Source organism: Chlamydotis macqueenii, chromosome 3 (assembly GCF_036417535.1).
Source record: "Chlamydotis macqueenii isolate bChlMac1 chromosome 3, bChlMac1.mat, whole genome shotgun sequence".
In the NCBI taxonomy this organism is placed as follows: domain Eukaryota; kingdom Metazoa; phylum Chordata; class Aves; order Otidiformes; family Otididae; genus Chlamydotis; species Chlamydotis macqueenii.
Genome location: NC_141558.1, coordinates 107,000,335 through 107,024,720, shown reverse-complemented (window position 1 = coordinate 107,024,720; position 24,386 = coordinate 107,000,335). Strand labels below are relative to the sequence as shown.

The window sequence follows — 24,386 nt, the reverse complement described above, 5'->3', positions numbered from 1 at the left end:
GGCTGGATGGTCACACTCAGAGAGTGGTGGTCAACGGCTCAATGTCCAAGTGGAGACCGGTCATGAGTGGCGTCCCTCAGGGGTCTGTGTTGGACCCCCCTGCTCAACATCTTTGTCGGGGACATGGACAGTGGGATAGAGTGCACCCTCAGTAAGTTTGCTGATGACACCAAGCTGTGCGGTGCCGTCGACACACTGGAGGGGAGGGATACCATCCAGAGGAACCTTGACAGGCTGGACAGGTGGGCCCATGCCAACCTCATGAAGTCGGCCTCATGGGCGGAGAATGGATCGAGAGCAGCCCTGAGGAGAAGGACTTGGGAGTGCTGGTGGACGAGAAGCTCAACATGAGCAGGCAATGTGCTCCTGTGGCCCAGAAGGCCAACCGCATCCTGGGCTGCATCAAGAGAAGCGTGGCCAGCAGGTTGAGGGAGGTGATTCTGCCCCTCTACTCTGCCCTGGTGAGACCCCACCTGGAGTACTGTGTCCAGTTCTGGAGCCCCCAACATAAGAAGGACATGGACCAGTTGGAGAAGGTCCAGAGGAGGGCCACGAAGATGATCAGAGGGCTGGAGCACCTTTCCTATGAGGACAGGCTGAGAGAGTTGGGGCTGTTCAGCCTGGAGAAGAGGAGGCTCTGGGAAGACCTGATAGCAGTCTTCCAGTACCTCAAGGGGGCCTACAAGAAAGATGGGGAGAGACTGTTCAGTAGGGCCTGTTGTGATAGGACAAGGGGTAATGGTTTTAAAATAGAGGGAGGTAGATTTAGATTGGATATTAGCAAAAAGTTTTTTACAATGAGGGTTGTAGAACACTGAAACAGGCTGCCCAGAGAGGTGATGGATGCCCCATCCCTGGAAACATTCAAGGCCACGTTGGACGGGGCTCCGAACAACCTGATCTAGTCAGGGATATCCCTGCTCCTTGCAGGGGGGGTTGGACTAGGTGACCTGTGAAGGTCCCTTCCAACTCCAACCATTCTATGATTCTAAATATCTGGTAATTCTTTGAAAAAAATACTTAGCCTCTCTCTAAAACTCATTGTAGGTTGTCAGAGCCAGTCTATGAGCTCACAGGTCCAGAAACTTTAGCAGAACAGAAACATTGATCTGGGCTTTTCAAAGGATGCTTTAAGGGAACATGGACTTCACCTTCCAGTGTAACTCATTCTGAGCAAAGCCGATTCCCATGAAAATCCAAGCCTAAAATAAGGATTTAAAAATCTGCATTGTAACTGGCAAGCAGAGAAACCATATCCTTCTTTGACATACTCAGTCTTGAGACCTGGAAGGCAGTCAACCTCCTCAAACGCTTAAAGCGCTGGGGATCAACACGGGCCCTCTACATTCCTCCAGTTCATGAACCGTGCCCACCATCCCAACCTGCCAATACAAAATGTGTCTGCTGCACTTACAAAGACAACCACTCATCTTGACTCCAGGAGAAAGCAGAACCAGATTACTATGTTTGGCAGATGGACCTCCCTGCATTGTAAGCTCAGGGAACAGATTTACCCAGAGTGAATGTCATTGTCATGTCAGGCTGTCAGCTACCTCACTTTTCATCTCAAAATGTGCCATTCATTTTGGGCCACGAGATGTATTTATAGGCAAATGCTCTGCTGCGTAACCATGCACATACCAGTTAACTCCAATTGAGCAAGACACGCCAGCCTCAAGTCTTGAGCCTGGATGCTTACAAGTTCCATGTGGGCTGGGAAAGCCATGCCAAACTCCTTTGTCACACCTTCACTGCTGCTCATTCTAGCAATAAGCTTGATACTACCTTGGATAAATCTTTTGGTGCCACAGTTATGTCTCTCGTGCAACACACACACAGTCTGTAGTGGCTTCACCTTCCTCAGCAGAAGAACCACCCCAGCTGTCATGAGCTGCCAATCTTTGCTGCAGAACTTGCCACAGAGTAGTTTAGCTTCTGAGACAAATCTTCCAAAGACCTAGCGGGTCTCCTGAAAAACACAGTCATGAGAAAGCCCAGAAATACTCTAATCCTTCCAAGAGCTCCTGTTCTTGAAACTGCTTAGTTTATTCACAATGGGACTTGAAGTCTCCAAAAGACAGAAAGCAACTTATTTTCTTTCTATGGAATTGCAAAAAGAAAGGATATTTCCATTGATTGTGCTTATCACTGATTGGTGCATCTGCTAACTTCAAGGCATCTTAGATCAGGCAGCTCGGTTTTGTCCCTGTTCTCCAAACCTTGTATTTTCACGGCTGAAGAGCTAAATAATCTATCTACAGCTCTTGATAATACCTTCAGCTTTATAAAACAAACCAAGGAGCACATTAGTTGTGCAGACTGTCCTAGATGCTATCGACCTAATTGGGAACAAATGTCCTTGGGGATACGCGCTGGGACTCTTCCTCTTTCCCTGCCTTTCTTGCACACAGAGAACTGGGAATTTGTTTTACAAGAAACAAAACTACAATTAAACGCTCTTTCTAGAGCTTAAACTGCCTGTTTTAGCATACACATTGTTTTAGAGCATTCTAAGTAATTTCAAAAGTTCAGACTTCAGAGGGAGAAGAAAGGAACCATTTGTTCACATTTCCTATTTTTATTTTCTATTTTCAGAACAGGATGTTGGGTGATAAAGAAGAAAACGCCACCCAGGCAGAATGTAAATTCACATGTGCTATTACCACTGGCACGACGTTCAAGTCCTAGGAAAGTCCTGAAAAAGCAGGGAGATTACACCACCTTCTGGGCAAACTTTTTAAAGTTGCACATACAGTTTGCTTTGGATGGGAACACTCCATGGAAGCGTTATGTAGTTAGTTACTTCCCAGGTCCAATCTCATGTTTTACCTTCACACAAAATTCAGAATTTTCCTCTGTAGAAAACTTTCACACACAGCGATTCCTCTTGAGAGTATTATTTAGGGAAAGCATAAAGCTGTTTCAGAATGTGAGGCAAAAGAAAAGACAGCATGTTTGGAGCCTCTAAAGTTTTTTAGCATTTGAATGTGTTCAAAGTTTTCCAAGATTCTGTTTTAAGAAAGTAGCAGATGCAACTAAGCGATGCAAAAAAAAAAAAAAAAAAATCTCAGCATCTAAATTGAATCTAACCCAAGCTGCTTTTATCTCACATCAGGAGTGCAGATGCTTGCAGGAGAGAGAAAGGTTGTACATTTTTGCACAAGAGATGAGCCAGTATATTCCCCTTTCCACATATCAGTCACATCCCTCTCCAGAAAGTACAGCTGATGAGAAGCAGGCAGACTATTAGAAGCTGCAGATCACCTGTCCTAATTTTTTTCTTTCCTTTCATTCTATGCTGAACAAATGCATTCTATAGGATGATCGCTATTTAAGGACACTGCACAAAAAGCACTGCCTCCTTCCATCAAACTTTTTTCAAAATTTCTTACCAGAGTTTTTGCTCTTGGAGGTTGTGCCTGCAAAGACATAAATTCCAGTTTCTCAGAGGGGAAAAAAGAACAGTGGGATCTTCCTCCTCTCCCTTTGCTTTCTCTATATCACAGCAACTTTTCCAGCAATGACTCTCAGTGCCTGAACATTTCCAAATGCACAGCATCCACATCTTGCCAGAGCAGCCCAAAAACAGAGCGGGAGAAAGGCTGCCACTAAAATTTAGTACTAAAGGGATCAGACTATGGGGAGCACTGCTAACAAAGGGATGGCCTAGAAGAGGGGGTAAGGAAAGAAAGAAAAGCCCCTCTCAGCCTTCGTCACTTGCAAAGAGTTTTATTTTGACAAGGAGTGGGAAAATGCTCTTTTCCACTTCCAGCACAGGAGCCATCTTCAGCATGGTGCAAAGGTCTCTGAGGTTGATCTCACCCTTTTCCTAACTCCATCAAAAAAGGCTTCATCTGCCTTACAGAACCTCAGCCCTGCAGTAAAGACAAATGGCACCACCTCCCTCCTTACTGGGTCTAAAAAGAAGGGGAAGCTTATAAATAGAAAACGTCAAGACTAGCATTCATTAACAGAATGGATTTTAAAAAATCAGCAGGTTTATGTTACCTGGGATAATATTACTGTTACAGTTTAAAACTTTCCCTGTAAATGTGATTCGTAAGGAGAATCACAATTCTCCTAAGGAGAATCACATTTTCATTGCATTTTCAAAGCAGCACATTTTACAGTTTACCTGGGCAACATATTTTCTTCCAGCTGACAGAAGAGTAATTTCATTGCACTCAATAAAATTCACTGTTTGAAAAGCTTAAGTCGGTCTTCTGGCTCTAAACTAAGGCCTACACATCCTCCACGCAAAATGTAACTTTCAAGAAACAAAGATTTTTTTTTTTTTTTTCCTGGTATTTGGAAGCAGTGTTTTTAAATGGCTTCTGGTGCCAAAGAAAAATCTATGAACTCCTGCAGAAAGGTGAGAGCATACAGGCTATTTCTGAGGCAACACAAAGCATTTTACTGCCTATTCTTTTACATAAGATGCTGTTAACTTTTACCCCATGCCATGGAAGTTGACTAGGCAGAAGAAAATTCTACGTTTTGTTGTGTATAGTGTGTATTTTCTGCCTCTTGAAAACACCAAAGGTAGGAAACCCACACGTGCCCATTTGAAAAGAAACTGTGTAAGCCTTCTCTGCGTTCTGGCTACCAGCCAGGCTACGGAAGTGAGCTATAGCCAGCAAAAATGAACAGGACCGACCAATTATTTTTCCTTCAGTTGTGCTCCCGAGAGCGAGAAAAGATTTTACATATAAAGTTATGCTATACCTATTTCAGGCCTTTCAAAGAGATAATGAATACTCCAAATTTTGAAGTAAGTACACTCTAAGGCTTTGCAATTGAACCCTATGTGTGCCAAAGCTGGGGAAAAAAAGACAAAACTTTGAGCAGTTTTTACTGTGCTAGCAAATAAATCTATTAAACACAGGAATACACATTTTTTTTTTTAATTTATGCTATCCATCTATCGATCCATCTATCTATTTCATAATTTGTCTGCTGCCCCCCCCCCCCAACTCCACCCTTCCCTTCTGATCTCTTGTCAAAGACAGTTCTGGCTGGCAAGGCAGCAAGAGTTTGGACAAGACTGGCATCAAAAAAGAGAGATCTTTTTCAATTCTTGACTTGGTATCAGCATTAAGAAAATATTTAATTTCAAGGAGAGAGTGGAAAAAAGAGAAAAACAGGAAGCCGGCAGCTCTAAAGTATTCTACAAGATAAAATCAGATTGATTCCAATGAAAACTTTAGCACTACAAAGAGCTTTCACATTTTGTTGCACATTGTTATAAAACACACAAATCAAAATATTTAGTGTATGGTTTAGCTGAAGGTAACATTTTTATTCAGGCAATGAAGAAAATTATCCTACTAGTGTCCTCTGACATTAAAATTTCTTGTCACACAGAACTGCCAACTTTTTTTAAACTCACAAAGTTTGAGAAAAAGTGGTGTGCATTCCAAAATGTGGCACTGACAAAAAGAAAAGAAAAAGCCCACACAGAACAAATACACAGCAGCCGGCAAGCAAAACATATTAAAAATCTCAATAACCAAGCATTAGTGATAATGTCTGAACAAGTCAACTGCATATCCCTCTTAAATTTTTTTTATATTTTACCTTTCTTCAGTTTCCTTCTGCCAGCTTATGCAAAACAAATCACCACTGACAAAAGCACTCAAGTCATTGCATTAAGAAGTTCTCTGTATCACTACATACATAGACCCCCGCACTCACATTTCTGTGCTCTCCGATGTAAGTGTCCCACTCTCTATCTGATCAACAGAGCCACAGTTTTATTGATCTTCTGCTTCAGAACAATAGCAGCAAAGTATTTGTGAAGGTAAAAGGGCTACAGGCTTTGTTTGCTAGCTAGGAGGAGGAGGACACTGAGCAAGGGTTCCTTAAAAAATTTTGTTAACGTGCTATCTCAGATGAGAATTTTTTCTACAAATACAGAAGAAACAGAGAAGTTCGAATATGGCTTGCATGGTTCAAAGAAACAGAGATGAGAAAAAGTTTCCTGATTTCTATTAGCATCAACCTATACCAAAGGCTCCTGATAATACGAAATTTGCTCAGATGGGAGCTGTAGCAATCTGGTGCCCACCCAAAGCACCTGTAATGAGGGAGGAGGGTTCTCAGCTTTGGGAAGAAGGGGTTTAACCCAGAACTCCCACAGACATACCTTAAATGCACTTCTGATTTTATGGGTTTGATAACATCCAGCAGTTTGCTTCCTACAGCAAGAGGCAGGTGCTTTTAATTTGGTTTAGGTTATGATGTTGGCAGGACAGCAATCACTGATTTCCTACTCCAATTTCCGATCTATATAATCCACTAAAGCAACATTGGATGGAAATTGCCTTCGTTCAGTTACTTTCTGCTTCAGAGGAGCTCTACAAATCCAGTTTTGGAATTGTGTCTAATCCAGAACCACTTATTGCAGTGGACTCCGGTGCAGAGATTTGCTGACTTGGAAGTAAATCACCTTTCTGTACACAGTCCTTCACTGCGATTCTCTCATCTCAATATACTCAACTGATAAAATATAAGTTCTGGTAAAGCTTTACTTTCTTTCTACAAAGAGGAAAGGATCCATAAGAGGATGTCAGGTGGAGCAGCAGGTCAGCAGACAATACTGTAAATTGTAGAGATTCAATCTGCAAGTGTTAGTTTTAACAAAAGGTCAGTTTTGGCCCAGAGTATCCACTGCTTTGTGAGATCACCACACAGCTAGGCAGAATAACATCTGCCTAGAACAACATCTTCCCAGCACTTCATGATGCAACAGTAGAGGGTGTTGCAGATCAGGTCTAACGTGCCTTGAGGAGAACCATGTAGGACTTCTTACACAGCACTGGGATATTTTTTTTTTCCCCCTCCTTTCTGGCTGATTCTGTTTTTTGTAAGCATTAGCACCAACTCAGAAATAACCTGAAAATCACTATGACTGGAAAAAAAACACCAAACATATGCATGTATGAAAAAGAGGATGAGTGTTAACACAAGGAAACTGTTTCATTTCTGTTCTTCCTTGTCAATAAGTGAACAGGAAAAATAAAACAAAGGTTTAATCTGTGTGGGGAACACTGAACGAAAGAGATGAATCTTCAGACATGACACAAGACCAGTCTTACACATTAAATCCCTGCAAGCAGGGACTGGTGGACAGTCACCCATAATTCCTGGTTATGGAAAGAAACCTGTAATTTATCCAAAGTGACCAATTACTGTGATCATTGCTCTCAGTCAAAAGCCAGCCATCAGCTGCGTGCATTGCTAACAAAATTCCATCCTTGATCTATGTGTTTTTAATACACAACTTGGTACAAAACACACATTCCAGTGCCTGTAGGCATTTCACACTGACATGAACATAACCGAGTCACCGAGCAAGGAGGGAAGTTTTACCCCTCCCTGGTTCATACGACGTTGATGGTCCAGCCAAATGCAAGCAGGAAATCAGTTCTGCCAGAATGACATGCGCAGCCCCACAGAAGCATTGTCTTTCTTGCTTTAGGCACAGGACACAAGACAGTCTTCTAAAGAAGTTAACAATAAATAAGCATTGGCTGGGACAGACTGACACAGAGAAGAGAGAACTCTCTCAGATTGACTGTGGAGTACAAATTAAGGGGTAGATTAAGTGCTCTCTGTTTTCATTCTCTACTCAAGTCACCCAAGTCTTTTTCCTCAGCCTGCTTTGTACTTGAAGCGCTGTAAATACACATTCTTATTTGTACTTTATCTTAACTCAGTTTAACTGAAGATTCATTTCATTTCAACTCTTAGTGAAGGTTGAGGGAAAATAAGTATCCTGGTACTAGAGAATCTCCAAAGTACTGAGGTCCCCAAACCATTTACTGAATGTTTACTTAGGTAGATACTGCTGACACCATTTTGAGAGTATTATTTGAGAGCTGAGTATGACAGAATTCAAAGAAGAAAAAGCCACTCCAGTGCGGAACAGGAAGCTTTCTGGCACAGGGCAAGATCACCGGAGCACCAAGCGCTTGCCAGGAATGAAAACTACACAAGAACATTAAGAATAAAAGGAGAATATTTACCCTTCCCCATCAATCAAATCTGCTCCCTAAAAGAGAGATAGAACTCTTAATTGACTGAAAAAAAAAAAAAAGACATAAACATGTACCTTTGATGTGGTTTAGCCCTATTCAACAGCTGAAATGCCACATAGTTGCTCACTCCCCCCTCACCACCATCCCCCACAGGGGGACAGGAAGAGGAACTAGTAAAGAAAATAAGGCAAAACTCATGGGTTGAGATAAAAAAAAAGTTTAAGAGAACAACAGAGGAAAAGAAAACAGAGATGGAAAACCAATAAACAAACCCCTCAATAACAGAAAATACTGAACTTACAGCACAGTAGCTCACAGTGGATCCTGATGCCCAGCTCCCTCCCAAATAGCAGGGGCCTCCCCTCACCACCATCCCCACTTTATACACTGAGCATGGTGTCCCATGGGATGGAACAGCCCTTGGGCCAATTTGGGTAACCTGTCCCAGCTGTTGGCTAATAGGTAAGCTATCCCACCTGTATCCCCCAGCCAGAGGGGCCACCAGCTCCAGTTCCTCTCCCAGTTCAGGTGAAAATTAACTCTCCCCTGGCCAGAACCAGGACAACGTTTCAGCAGCCATGCAGATTTTGCCGAAGTTTCTGTAAGAACAGCTTTTTATTGGAAAAAGTTACCTGGGTTTTTGTAGATGCTAAGCACATCCTTGAAATAATGAGGTAAGAATCTTTCTAATAAAAGCAGCACATCCTCCAACTCCTCCAGAATGCCCACAAGCAGAAAATTTTCATTAACGTTCAGCTTTGCTCTTTCAAGGGCCCATTCACCAGGCTCCCTGTATGAAATGAATGGAGGAAGAAAAAAAAAACATGTTTAAGTATGCATTACTTCAGAAATTAAAGCCAAGAACACAACTGAATCAAAAAATATCCAGTGCTGTACTTCAACAGAACATAAAAAAAAAACCCCATCAAACCTGAGTGGCTTACTGAGCTTTTCTGCACATCATCTAGAATTGGTTTGGCATACAAAAACATGATCACAATAAAAGGAGGTCCATCACTGCATGGAAGTACTCCATTCTGAAGACATCTTTCGCCAAGTTGTTTAAAAGCTCAAACTTGTGAACTCCTGTATTTTAACTCGGAAGCAGGACCCATCTCACCAGAGGAACAAGTTCCCTGGGCGATGAAGGGTGCTAAGGGGTGGTGGTGTCCCTGAACCACATCTGGAGAACTCCTGCAAGCAACCACTGCCTGCTGTTAGCCAGTGAATACCACACAAGAGGCTACCAACCTATTTCGCACCTTGTCCTTAATTTTAACTTCTGCCAAAGTCTCCATGAGCTTCTCTTTCCCTGCCATTATCCCTGACTGCCCTGTGGCTCTGCTACCGGATTCACATTTGTTTGCTCTGACTGACACTGGTTTTGAAGATCAGTTTAGGATTATTCTATCTTTTCCCGCAGCGGGAGAAGGTGGCAGAACACCAGTACATCTTTATGCTTCTCTAATAGTTTCCTGGAAGCACAATGTGGTTAGACCAGCATGTCTAACCCTAACTCCCTTAGACTAACTCACAGTAATTATGTCCTGGGAGCAACAGTCAGTATTCATATTGGTAGAGGACATAATGCCAGTGTTCCAAACTAAAGGAAATCAGCTTTTTCACAGGGTCCAGCTGGCATGATGAATATCTGAGTCACATATACTGCTTGAGAGTGGCTGGAGAGCACACCTCTTCCCCGACTCCATTAAGTGACTGTAAACTCTATGCAATACTGAATTTAACAACATTTGTCAAACTCTTTTGATGACATATGGAAAAGCTTACTGCTTTACACCCCTACTTGGAACATGTTTTTCATTCCCTACCACTTTCTGTGCACCAATCCATTTTCTGGAAAAGCAGAGTGTCCTAACAAATACTACAAGCCTCCTTGCAGCTCCTTGAGAGACTAAGTAGTAGCTGAAAGAAGTGCAAGGGCATGACAGGAGACATATCTAACAAGCTACAAACCAGTGCTTCAACGTACTGCTTGGGAACCTCACTGAGATGTGTTGTGAAAGTATTCAGGTATGTGACTGTTGTCAGTGGGATTACTCATGTGCACAAGTTAAATGCACAACCATAAGCATTTGCAAATGAGGCCAAAATGCATTAAGAAAAAAACGTATAATGGAAATCGAACAGGTTGCCCAGAGGGGTGGTGGATGCCCCATCCCTGGGAAAATTTCAAGGCCAGGTTGGATGGGGCTCTGAGCAACCTGATCTGGTTGGAGATGTCCCTGCTCCTTGTAGGGAAGTTGGACTGGATGGCCTTTAAAAGTCCCTTCCAAACCAAACCGTTCCATGATTCTAATGAATCTGGTTTGTTTCTTTATGGTAACTTTACTTACGCAAAAAAACTAAAGCAGGATTTTACACCAAAGATACTTAGAAACTGCAACATAAGAAGAAACGTATTTTCACTTGTTATTGCTGCTACAAAAAAGTATGGCTTTTGAAAGAAATTTTTGAAAACGTGTGCAGTAGTTCCACTATGGAGAAGCCCTGACAATAAATAAACAGAATACCTTGAAGATGAACAAGTCTAGTAAAGAATGTGCTGTGACCAACAATACAAAAGTATTTGAAAACAAGAAGGTTTTTAAAATTATTCACATCTTATTGCATAAAGGTTTACTATGCAGTATCAGTAATACAGCAATATGAGAATGGCATGAACAGACACATTAAAAATGAGCTAGCTCAGTTACAGCAGTGGAAGGCTGCACTTCACACAGTTTTAAGCATGATTACTATTTCTTACACAGACATAGAAACCTGGAGTTCCTCATATACAGACCTGATACAAGCATCTGAGCAGAGCTGAAACATGTATTACAAAATTACAGTACAGGTAAAATGAGTAACGAGCACATACAATCACTGCCATTCTCACCTTGCCAAACCAGGAAAAAAAAAATCCACACAAATATATCCAGATTTGATGAATTATTCAGGTATTAAATCAAGAAAAAAATAATAGTACTACATTTGCATTATCCTCCTTACTCCAGAATATATGCATGCAGTTACCACAGACAGTGTGCCACGCTGTACTTACACTTTTCCCTTGTATTTCAAATAACCGTTGCCTCTTTATTGCCAGTTTCTGACAAAACATTGGCAATAGCTATTGCTGAACAAACTGGCATACTTTGTATATATTTACCTGCATCTTGGATGCTGTCCACAGAAATATGGTATGATGTAAAATAACCTGGGATTGGAACATTCAGGGTAGTTTTCAAGGATACATACATTAATGTCCTGTTGGGGAGGAAAGGGAAGAAAAAAAAAAAAAAAGAGCTTGAATATTGCATTTTCCTTTCTTTATTAACAAGTGTTTTCTTTATCTCGTAATATATACAGACATCTCACAAAGAACTGTGCTGAGGCTATACCAAATACTTAAAAAGCCATCTACTGGTGAAAGTTTCAGGAGGAAAATAAAAAAAAAAACAACATTTTTTTTTTGTCCTAGAACAGAATGCAAAAACCAATTTTTTTTTTTTTTCTCCTTGCTGCAAATAACACTATTATATTAAGATTACGGCATGATTCAAAGCATGACACATGGATCAACTTTCATATTGAGTTATATTTAAAATATTCAGCACATTATTTTTAGACTCTTCTTTCTTCTAAACACACCCTTGGGGAAACCTGAGGTAGCCAGAATAAATCAAACTGAGAAAACAATTATTTTCTTTATTTGTTTTTATTCTGCTTCCTCCAATGACTGGAATGAACAAATGTACGCCATAATTCGCACAGGTTACTCTTGATATAAAAACATACATCACTTTTGATTACAATTCTGTACCTTCCTCAGATGTTCAGAACTGAGCCTATTGTGTAAACCCCCACTGAGCAAAGGGCTTATTAGGAAGTATTTATCATTTTCCTGATTTACCTTTCATCTAATTAGGAGCTATTCATCAAAGACTGAATGCTGAGGAACCATATTCCGCTTCTAGCTTTACTCTAGCACAATGCTAAATGAATCTGCAATTGGGATCCAATGCCACTATCCTTATCTTGTCTAACAGACCCTTACTCTACAAGCACATGCACTGACTCCAGAGAGACATACAGGGGCAAAAAAAATGCAAGATAACACAAGTAAAGATGAAAGATTCTCACCTTTGCAAAACCAATCTTCATTCTTATTTAAAGACGTGTGCTTTTATAACGCAATAGGCTTGATACACACCAATATCAAACCCATAACTAACCAAATCCATACTTCATCAAGTAAATGATAAGATGATAAAAGGGCTGGAGCACCTCTCTTATGAGGACAGGCTGAGAGAGTTGGGGCTGTTCAGCCTGCAGAAGAGGAGGCTCCGGGGAGACCTGATAGCGGTCTTCCAGTACCTCAAGGGGGCCTACAGGAAAGATGGGGAAAGGCTGTTTAGTAGGGCCTGTTGTGACAGGACGAGGGGTAGTGGTTTTAAAATAGAGGGGGGCAGATTTAGATTGGATATTAGGAAAAAGTTTTTTACGATGCGAGTTATAGAACACTGGAACAGGTTGCCCAGAAAGGTGGTGGAGGCCCCATCCCTGGAAACGTTCAAGGCCAGGCTGGATGAGGCTCTGAGCAACCTGACCTAGTCAGGGATGTCCCTGCTCCTTGCAGGGGGGTTGGACTAGATGACCTTTGAAGGTCCCTTCCAACCCTAACCATTCTATGATTCTATGATTCTAAATAAAATGTGACAGAAAACACTTTGGTGGGCAACATGCCCTCCGCAAGACAGAGGTGCTCGGCAGTGCGGGAGCCATGGAGAGCATCCCCTGCTCTCCCGGGCAGTGTGGGGTACAGGCCTCCAGCCGCAGTGTCCGCTTCGGAGACCTCAGCGCAGAAAGGCTCTTCCCACATCTTCGGCCCTCACGCCTGACTTCATTAGAGTCACATTTGGGTCCAGTAAACCTTTTTTAAAGCACATTCTTGTTTCCTGTCTTACACTTATGTAAATCAGATTTTATAAGCACATCAAATGATCCTGGGCTGGGAAGTAAATCACATGGCAAGCAACCATCAAACAAAACAACGTAAAAATTACCAACTGGGATACAAACAACCCATCTCCCCTGCTCCCCACAGTGTATTCAAACACACCGAGAAGGGCTTGCCTTAAATACGTACCAGAAGATTTACGGTCCAGACCTGGTATCTGACATTAAAGGCTCTGAGCTGAAGCTAACCAGCCCCCCGTTCTCAATGCTATGAACATTACTAAGAAATCTACTGGTGACACAGGCAGTATGTCCCTCCTATCATCCCAATATATATATTTTTTTTTAACACAAATTTAAAACTGCAGTTCCTAAAAGGTTTATTGTGCTCTTGCTATAGACATCACCAGAGATGTTTTCAGGGATACGTATTTTCAGTTTTCATAAGAACCTCCAGAGATCTGCATTAATTGCTTGGATTTAAAAAAATTTGAAATACTCTCCTGACAATGCTTTAAAATATGTCCAAAGCCAGGTTCCACTTTATTAATGGACTAATTAGAAGACAGAAAAACTTATGCAAGATTTAAAAATCATTACTAACAGCCAACTAAGAGCTGTTCCTCCTTTCTCGTTCCTCTACACAGCTGAAGGGACATGAACTCAAAATACAAACTTATAATTTCTTTGCTAAAAGAATGAACACAGTGAGTCAGAAAACATTCCTTGAGATAAATAAGTATCAATACCCAATCCAAAAGCATGACAGGGACATTCTTGACCTTCTGAAAGCAATATTTGCTTGATATGGCTGGAGGAACATGCATACAATGAAAGCAATGCAAATTCATGTGGAAAATCCTGCCGCTTTAACAAACAAACAGCTTATATTGGTCAAAAAGATTTTTGTATTCCTTTTTTAGGGCAAACTGCTGTAGGATTACTGAAACAATCGGGAAAGCACTACTCAACTACCGAGTGGCAATTCCCTTCAAATTTGATTTGTGGAAGGAATGCAAAAGAATTAGATTGAAAAAAATCTTTCCACCTTCTCATTCACGCACTCAAGGCTTTTCAGATAAAGGCCAGCTACGCTTTCATAGGAACCTACAATTTTTCACCACACAATGGCTCATATTTCATGTTCCTGATGTCAGAAGCACCAGTTTTCCTCCATGTTAGAAGCACTACCCCTTTCCAGCCTCTGTTACCACCGCTGCTGCGATCCGCGTGACAGCTACTGAGGGGTCCTGATGCATTTGCAGCACCCGCTCACCGTTCTTGTTTTACTGTATCCATCTGTGCAATGAATCGCCAGCCACCGTCCATCCCTTCGGAGATGTCACTTGATGATAATTACGCAGCTCCACGAGATGTGAAACCACAGTTTGTAACCAAGACGTGGGTCGGCCTGAGGTGCGCTAGTCATCACAAAACTTAAGCACAGCTGAAGGAAGTTGCTCTAGCAGGACTTACGGGAATTTTTGGTTTTTTTCTGAGCACGAAAAGCTAAGGTGAAATTTATTTATTCTAGGCAGTGTTATTCCGTTAGCCCAAGCAACACTAATGCTGGATTTCCCAGTAATGCATGTTTTCCCAGCAGGACGCAGATCTTTCCGGGCAGAAAGGTTTTTATGTGAGACAAAAAAATTGCAAGGTGACAGATGACAGCCTTGCTCATTTAAATCACTAGAGGAGCCTTGTAAAAAAAAAAAAAAAAAAAAAAAAAAATATTCAAACACAGCTGAGAAAAATACAGAAAGAAAGAAACAGAGCTACTTTGATCATACTCCTCCATAATAAAGAAAGAGGAATTTTATTTTATTCCTCAGCTCCTGGCTCCAATCCACACTGCTCATGTCCCGCTGGGCTTCGGGCTCCAGCAGGGCAGAGGGAAGCCCAGGAATCAGCTCCGCGGCTGCAAGTAACAGCAGAAACCATCTTTCTTTTTAACAGAACTGTATTTTTCTATTGTTACAATTTTGGCTGAAATGGTAAATTGCTAGCATCTACTTCCTTCTTCTGTAAAATTGTCTTTCATTTAAAAATCACAACGTGCCCTAATCTATTAATCTGTCAACCAGGCAGACTACTGATTTATCATAAATATATCAAAAGTGTGTTATTAATGCATTTTTTGAAGTTAATAACAAATTATTTCATTTGCCATAGCAAGTTCATACATGTCATAAGAGGAAGTCGGCACACAATTAAAAATATTTCAAGGATACAAAATTCCTTCGGGAATTTTAATGCTATCACTAAAAGAGCAAACTTTAAAGTATTTCTTGTAGAAGAATAAACAATGTCTTTAACTCATGGGAAACATACAAAAAGATGTGACCTTAGATTTGAGAGCTGGATTTTTTTTTTTTTCCTCCTAATATAAAATCCTAAGAGTACTGGGGAAATAACAACTTTTTTTCTTTTTTTTTTTTTTTTTGTCCAGCAGAAGGAACACCTTAGTTTTTTTAAAAAAGAAATAATTCTTGGGCTCCAAAGCATTCCCTACATCTTGATCCTCAGTGTCTCAACCAAAAATTACAGAAACACCAGATTCTGCCACGGATGCACAGCAATCCTTAGTATGCCTAACAATTTAAAATGAGGAAACGTAACTTACAACACGTACACGCCTTGCTAATATTTTTCCATTAATCATCTATTAATCTATGGGAAACCATAAAAACGGTGTTTCTCTCACAATCAAAATTAAAAACACGACATATTGTCTTTCCACGCCCTGCCCTCGTGGGATACTGCAACTTCTGTGAAACCAGGAGACCCTGCTTAGAGACCGGCCACGGTGCACGCTCCTTACTGAAGTCTGACGGTTGCAGATGTAAAGCTGAGGTCTGTCACGAAGGCTACAGAGGAAGCAGCGACCTAAATAAATACCTTTCAAGTTTCCATAAAAGGAAATGAAATAAAATGATGTGGAAAACCAGTGAGTGAGCCCAGTCTATGGTGACCTCTCCCGCTTACAAGGCTGTTCTTCATACGCTGCAGCGACACAGTCTCGTCCTCACTGTGGCCAGCCAAGGAAAATTCTTCTGAGAGCCCCTGAGAATCCTCTCGTGGCTTGTAAAATGTTTTTTCGCATACTTGCTTGGCGTTTGTAAAGAGGTCAAACTGACCGTTACATCCTGAGGACAACGTTGCATCATATGAAAGAAATACAACCGCACTGAAAAAAAAAAACCAACAAAACCCGCCACTTTCTCTGACCCCAGCTACGGAGCTCTGGGTGGCCGCAGAGCGATGCGGAAGAAAATGTAAACAGAACGGCTCAGAAAAGGGCTCGAGAGTGTAAATATGAAATGGAAGAAGGAAAAGCACAACTTCCTACTTTGTAAGGCTGCAGAAAGACACCGAAAAGCCAAGGTACAGTTGGCATGACTTACTAAACCTTATTTAGGAGCAGAAATTTTTTACGCATTTTAATGGAAAATAAACTATAATGCAATACATTTTTTTAACTCTAGTTAGAGAGATTTTTACTTCATTGCGTGATAATTAACGCTTCTATTCAAATTCAATCAAGTCTCTGGATAACTAGAGCCACACAGCAGCAAGATGACCCATGTCTTTCAAATTCTGGAGGCATTTGGTACTTGCTCATGCATCTATGCTAACGGCACTAGTAGCTGTGGCGTGGACAGGTGCTGGGCATCACTTCCCAAACCAGCACCACAAACACAGCCAAAGCCAAGTGTTTTCCGGCCGGTGCTATTGTGGTACTGAGCCTCTCCAAGGAAGGCTGCCAAGTGGGGTGGATTGTGCCAGACTGGGTGGGATGATGGTCCTCTGGAGATGACAGCAAGCTGGACAAGTCTACTGGGACATCAGTGACAGGCTGCAGGCACTTCAGAGAGAAGCTCCACGAGATGGCAGAGCTGACTGAGCTAACCAAAATGTGGGTTTCTGTCCCCAAATATCCACTTTGCACCAGCTGTGACTGCGTCTTCACTCTTGTGCATGCTCCTCCAGCTCAAAAAGCAACAGGAACCCTTTTCTTTTCCTCCGTTGCCTTCTGGTCTTCTACCAGAAGAGTGAATAACGCGGTCTTACTCAGTGAAATACTGTGATGCCACCGCAGCACTGCCATACTCCGGCTGTGCAGGACATGCCCCCCTTGGAGCAACGCTGGCCACATGTAATGACTTCAGTCACCAGTTCATTTCTTTGAGTCATTTTGCCAACGCGGTCATTGCAATGACTAGGAAACGGTCAAGAGAGAATATGGCCTTTTCACCCCAGCACTGGCTGTCCCCCTGAGCCCAAACACTGCCACCACCACAACAGCCACCCATGCTCCCAGCATTTTCTTCTGTGGCACCATGAAATCCATGGATGCCAGGGACTTCTCTCTTTTTAGCCACCTCGTAGATCTCAGGTAGTTACTGATGAGACAGCAGAGGTGGGACTCATGTTTCATCCTGAAGAGGATCTCAGCTGCTGTGAAAGAGAAGACTACAGCTATGAGAGACATCCAGTGAGGCTAATCCTCTGGTGGGCTCATGCAACCGATGTAGGTCTGCCCTGCGAGAAGAGATGCTACAGCACATGGAGGCCAGGGACAGGATTTGGGGGACAAGAGCACAACAACCAGGGAAATGCGTGGGATACCAACCAGCTCGGGCTGTGCCCCGCAAAGATGACTTCCATCAACTGGCTTTAATCAGCTCTTTCCTGCTTAAAGGTGAAGAGGTATGTCACTTTACCTTCGACAAAGAGTACATTTGAAAGTTGAGCTTAGGTTTGCATTTTAAAACTACTTTTCAGTCACAGATAATATTCCTTTCAACTCTTTCTCGCTTGGCGTGTCTGTTTTTGAAGAGATACACTTGTACACTTCAAGAGCTTTTGTACAGCTGCAGAGACATGCACAGCTGCTTGAAAGGCTGCACAGACATTTCACACCTTTGCAGGTATCCAAGTTCCTTTCCTCTATATATTTGTCAGCAGTTGAAATATGCTTTTTTTAAAAAAAAAATCCTTGATCTCTTGAATTCCCAGAAAACCCTCATTATCATTTCTCCAACAAACTACTCTTTGCCTTCAGCTAAATCATGTATCTGACAAAAAGCAGCAGCAAAAGTAACTGGAGAATGAAGAGAAAAGCCCTTTCATCACCCATACTTGTGTAATGCTCAGTGTACTGCTAGAGAAGGAGACAGCGTAACAGCCCACGCAGGCAATCAGAAGATTGTCCTCTAGAAAGTTTCAGGGACTTCTAGCTGCAGCGTACTGGACGAGTAAAAGCACAGCATAGCACCAGGTCATTTGATTCAAGCTGCTGTCCTCCAGCCACCTTATTTAAAGGTTGGTTCAAAACAGAAGCTGTCCTGTAAAATAAAGCAATGTGCTTTTATAAACGCATTGGGTCTTTTTTCCTCTGAATAATTTTTCACTTACTGTTATTCAGAAACAGACTCTCTTCCCTTCTCCTCTTTTCCAGGTCTTCAGATGCTTCCTATGACCAACACTTCTGTCAGGAAATCATTAGCCAACCACTCGCTTTGACACTTGGAGGAGTTCATCTACGAGCTACAATAAAGTCTCTCTCTTGCAGATGACTGGCTTTCCTGCAGGCAAATAGAAGTCCTGGGGACCGAGAGGCAGTGGCAGCATGCTGTAAGTAGCCAAGGGCTACCAAGGCAAACCCAGCGTCTTGCAGAAAAGCCCCAGGGAGTCCCTGGGAAACAATGAGGACCCTGCTATGTTTTCCTGATTATTCACGGGCCTGTTTTTGAAAAAACTCTTTTGAAAAGTTACCATATACACAGTTGTTCTGGGGAAACAACAGACAGCTATGGATGGAAGCAACGTTCAAGTGCCAACACTTCAGCTCTTCCCTGTATCAACCATCTAGCTAGGCTACTGCAAGCCACAAGGCTCCAAAGAAATTTTGTTCCATCTCTGAGAGTGAGCTCCCTCTCTGGCATTACTAGTCCGGGTAGCAAGTCACACCAGTATGTTGGCTTGAAGCCAGTCAACTCTGTACACAACAAAAATTATATTTAAAAAAGTACATAACAGTCTCAGCTTTGAAAAATATTCCTTTAAAGAAAAATGCACTTTAGAAACTTGGAAAAACCCCTAGTTCTCCAATGTTTAACCTAAATAAAATTAAAGGAAAAGAAGAATTTTTGTTTGTTCTCTAGCATGGCACTCTCTCTCATGAGCATTGACTGCTACACCTTCCTCTTCTCAGTCTCCAGCTGAGAGACCCAGTGGATGGAGAAGACAGGCCAGCTCTCCTTCCCCTCCAGGCAGGGGAAGTCCACCAGCCATCCCGAGAAAGGGTGGAGGGAGCTGCCTGCAAGTGCTTTGTTGACTTGAGAAAATAAAATTTAAAAGTATTTCTGGTACTTGTGATAAAACCTTGGAAAGCCTGGAGATATTTTTTTTTTTCTCCCTAGTTTCATCTCCAGGGAATGAGTTTTCACCAATTAAGATGTTTAGATCAAAAGTGAACTTAGCCCTGTACTCAAACCAGCATCCAAACGTAAAGGTTTGAGTAGATACGTCTGCTGTTACTTATGTGTAGAACGACTGCAGTTCTCATAAAAATGGCTTTAATCCAGACAACACATGCAGTGACCTCCTCACTGCCCCATCCCTTTGGGATGTGTAAAGCACCCCACCAGACTGCACCACCGAGCAGCAGTGACGCCGTAACTCCCCACAGCTTCCTGCTAAGCCTTCTCCACCTATGATTACGAGGACAGCTTAAAGACTTACACTAAATAGTTCTATTTCACACGCTCCAGCGCAGCACATTAATGCTGCATTTGAGAGAGGGGATGGGAAGCTAACAGAACTCTTGGTAACTACTGATGACTGGAGCTCAATGCTAAATATCAGCAGAGATAGTAAAATAAGGAATATATACATCTTCTATTCCTCTCCTCCAAGCCTGATACTTTTCCTGAGTAACCACATTGGTAGGCTAGGCATTTATAATTGCAAGTTAATGAAACTGCACTTTGTTTCATAGTATGTGATATTTTTTTCTTTAATTAAAAAAGCCTGTATTGCAAAAGTACAATTATTCAAGAGAAAATTCTATTGCGAAAATCTGGAAAAAAAAAAGATAAAAGTATTTTCAAATGTTAGGATATGAAGGCTGGTTCAGTTAAGTCTTCTTTTAATTGTGCTCTAATGAGGAAACTTGACTTTTTAAAGCTAGCCTAGGGTAGCCTACGGCTTGCTTCGATTCAGTTTGTGCTGTCTTGACATCAGTATAGATTTCCTGATTATTATTATTTATTTAATTTATTTGTAGAGGATAACTCTCAGTTTTCTTTGAATTGACTTCCCACTTTTTTTTTTTTCTGGCAAAAGATGTGTTCTTTGTTTTTTCCCCTAGACCACATAAGCAAATAGGATGCCAAGTTTAATTCCCCCCTTTTTTTTTTTTTTTTCTTTTTGAGGGATTCTTTTGGCTCAGCTACTTTGCTTGGCTTTTCTGCCAACAATGTATTCAGCTCTTCTTCCTGGCATCTTCGCAAGTGAAGCAGCAGCTAACAAAACAGTGTCTTCTGCTAACTGTCTACATTTTCACTTAGTGCAGGCATAAATTGTTCATTCATATACAAACTTTTGCTGGCACTAACATAGAAAAGGTGACAAACTATGCCCATAAAACTACTATTTAGATGTGACAACATTAAACACATTTACAAATCCCAATTTTCTAACTTATAATGATATGCAACATGAAGATAATACATAGGTGGATTATTTCTCTCTTCTCTGTTATCAGAAATCATATTGGTCATTTGTCAAAGACCAGTTTTACCAATTAGAACAGAATCACTTCAAAGCTGTTATTAGGCACCTTCTCATCTCTTTCTCTTCCATCACTTTTGTATTTTTCACCTCAAACTATCTTAGTATGGGAAATACATGAAAAAAATAGGAAGAAATTATGCCAAAAAAAGGGAAGAGGGCCTGCCAGCTGGACAACGTGTATAAGCATTAAATAACCATCCTGTTACAGAAGGCACAGACCCAGAGAAGACCAAAAATACAAACCATTATACTGCAATCAAGAATGAATCCCGGTGGCAACTAACAGCAGGGAAAGAGTACCTCTGTTAATGCTATTTACTAACACCTCTTCATAAAAGAACCTGGAAAATTAGTCTGCTTTGATGATGACCCTTAATAAAATCAACTAGGAATGGCATATATTCAATTCTGCGAACGCTGAGCAGGAAATACCCCTCACCTCAAGGATTTTTCAGCCCTCCCTAATGCAGCGCTGCTGGATCCTAGCTAACAGATGCCTAGGAGAAAAACAGTGAGTCAACAGATACACCCAGTCATTTACACTCACAAAAGGTAGTTCTGGAGCCCAGATAAAAGTTGTTCTTTGACAGATGACGGCCTGTCCCCCGTACCAGGGGACTAAAGCACTTCAGTCCATCCTTTGCTAAGCGAGAGCCAAGCTTATCTAAACTAGGGTTGTCATTTGTCCTATCTGTTCATTAAGATGTTGACATCTTCTCTCTCTAATTCATATCAGTGCTTTACTATTCCTGCTCTCTACTTTTCCTAGTATCTGACATGCAAACACCTCAATGTAATTTAAGGGAACTACTTTTTGTCTTGATCTCGATGAACACAAGGAATAACTGAAGGGCATCCACTTCACAGCACATTTTTATTCATCTGCAGATTTACATTTCCCTACAGTATTTCCTTTTTAAGACTGTCTTCTGGACTCTCTTCAATTTCTTAGAAGTCCTAAACCAGAACACTTTCAACTTAGGCTTTTTCAGCTCCAAGTAAAGCAGAAAAGGCTCTGTTCAGTTCTCATCTGAACAAGAGAGCACCATGGAGGGAATGAAGGAATAATTTAACGTCTCCAGCTCCTGGAACTCAGCATCTTTTATTCGACTTGAAACGCTGGATCCCAGAAACATTTTGTGCTACACATTTTTTAAAAACCAAATTGGAGAAGATACAGAGGAAATCATTGTATAACACTGCAGATCATCACCTCTCTAATATACCACTCTGTTAATGTCAAAAGCCTTGATGTCGAGCCAAACACATTATAATACTAAGACTCAGTGTATCCTGGATTTAGAGCACGTCCTGCTCACAACCGAGCAGTGACATGCATTACAGATTGCTCAGAATGAAAAACTGAGTCACAAAAAACACCAGAGGGGATCTGGGATGCTTTCACATGGCAGAAAAGGCCCTTCAGAGAGAGCACAAGTCAGGAAAAAAAACAGTCTCAAACTGAAGTGACAGTCAAAAATACTTCAGAAAAAAATGGATAAAACGAGCAGAAGATTGCCAGGACCAGCCAGTATTAGAGGGTGCTATAACGGAGATCACCACCAGCAAGGGGAAGAATCAACAACAGTAGAGAAAGCTGTGCCTCTCCAACTTCCCGCAGGTCTTTGATCCAGTCAATAAACACATGATAAAGGCAGTCCTGCATTCCTCAGTTCTCAGGGGTAAAAAAGAGAAGGGGCTGACAAAGGATAGGAAACTAAGGACAGGAGAAAAATGGTTAGTTTTCTTAGTGAAATGAGATACCGAGTAGGAACACACAGCATCTGTGCTGAGACATCTCTTGTGCATAACAGAGAAGAGTTAATATGAAGTAGCACATTTTTCAGGGAATGTTAATGAGAGCAGATAAGGAATATGACCTCAAGAAGTTCCAGAAGGATCCTATAATGCTGATTAGACAATAAAATGCTGGAAGAAATTCAGTGCTGGTAAACGCATAGGTCCTTGCAACAGGATACTCTGGACCACAAAGGTGTAACTGGGTTTAAAAAAACCCACAACCAACAACAAAAATAATAATAAAAAAAAAAGAAAGAAAAAAGATACATTAATAGAAGAAATGTTTATCAAAGGCTGTTAAACACAGATATGGAAGCAACGTCTGGCTCAGGAAATTTGTAAGCTGAAGAACATCGGAAGTGGGGATGGCAGCAACCCCTTAGCCTCTCCCCAGCTTGTACCGTCCTCCCCAGCTGCGCTGGACGGTGCTCATGGCTCAGGAAGAACTTAAGGCAGAAAGCTGACACCTTTCCATAGGACACAATGTCATATGCACAGATATAATGAGATTTAAATACTTCAAAATACTGCTTCATTGCTACAATACAGAAAAGCCTATTTTAATAATGAGACTTTTCTATAGTTTCACATTTTTCTCACATCTTCTTTCCCAGGTCAAATGTTCTCATTCCTTTAAAGCTTGATTGCATGCACAGAAATTATGCTCAGCAGATTTTAGCCCAAACCTCAAAACGGCACATACTAACACAAACACATTTAATTCTATGAATGCCACAACATCTTGAAGCTAGCATTACACTGTTTTCAGTAGAGGCCCACAGAAAATAGTTTTAACAATACAGAAGTTTTAAAGAGGCTTATTAAAACAAATATCAGAGTACTGAATCAATCACAGAATCAGAGAATGGTTTGGGTTCGAAGGGGCCATCAAAGGTCATCTAGACCAGCTCCCCTACAAGGAGCAGGGAAATCTCCAACCAGATCAGGTTGCTCAGAGCCTCATCCAACCTGGCCTTGAATGTTTCCAGGGGTGGGGCATCCACCACCTCTCTGGGCAACCTGCTCCAGTGTTCTACAACCCTCATTGTAAATTTTTTTTCCTAATATCCAATCTAAATCTACCTCCCTCTATTTTGAAACCATTACCCCTTGTCCTATCACAACAGGCCCTACCGAACAGTCTCTCCCCATCTTTCCTGTAGGCCCCCCTTGAGTTACTGGAAGACAGGTTAAGATGTTAAAAATATTATCAGAAAGAACCAATCCATGAGCTAAAAGGAAATTAATTTCATTGCCAATGAGCACTCAATATTATTGCTCTCCTATATCCCATCAAGACAGAGGCAGAACCAACAAGAGAGGCAAAGCAAACAGTACATGCAATTCTATTTGCATGTATTTTTACAGAAAACCACGTGACAAGAGTTAGGGAGGAGAATGCTTACTTTCTTCAGTATATACAAGAAAAAGGGAAGACATGCCACAATAAATCTAAAAAAAATACTGAAGGCTTCAGGAAAGTAGTATTTATTTTTATTATTAAGCTTCTCTCATCTGCAGATGGAGCAAAATTTTCACTAAAGAAAATGAACACTGGCTAGCTGATGCATTTTAAAAGTATTATTTCTACATACTGCTCAGTTACAGCTTAGACTACCTGGTGACACGAATTACAGTGATACAATTAACTCCCTGTCACTGATGCTAAAGGGAGAGGAACTGTATCCAGTGATGTGCACCTGAAATAATCCAGTCACATCAAGTACACTGCCTAGCAAAAAAGAAAAAGAAACTTGCTGCTGACTTGTCCATTAAAACAGAGAA

The 24,386-nt window shown here is 41.4% G+C and overlaps 1 protein-coding gene across 1 annotated transcript in view; it reads right to left on the bottom strand.

Annotated features, from left to right (window-relative positions):
- Nucleotides 1-24,386, bottom strand: part of UST (uronyl 2-sulfotransferase) — a 165,870-nt gene that overhangs the window by 25,356 nt on the left and 116,128 nt on the right. The window contains exons 6-7 of the mRNA XM_086745714.1: nucleotides 11,212-11,309; nucleotides 8,672-8,829 (exon numbers count right to left, since the gene is read on the bottom strand). Coding sequence (XP_086601840.1) covers nucleotides 8,672-8,829; nucleotides 11,212-11,309 — 256 coding nt within the window. The remainder of the gene's footprint in view (nucleotides 1-8,671; nucleotides 8,830-11,211; nucleotides 11,310-24,386) is intronic.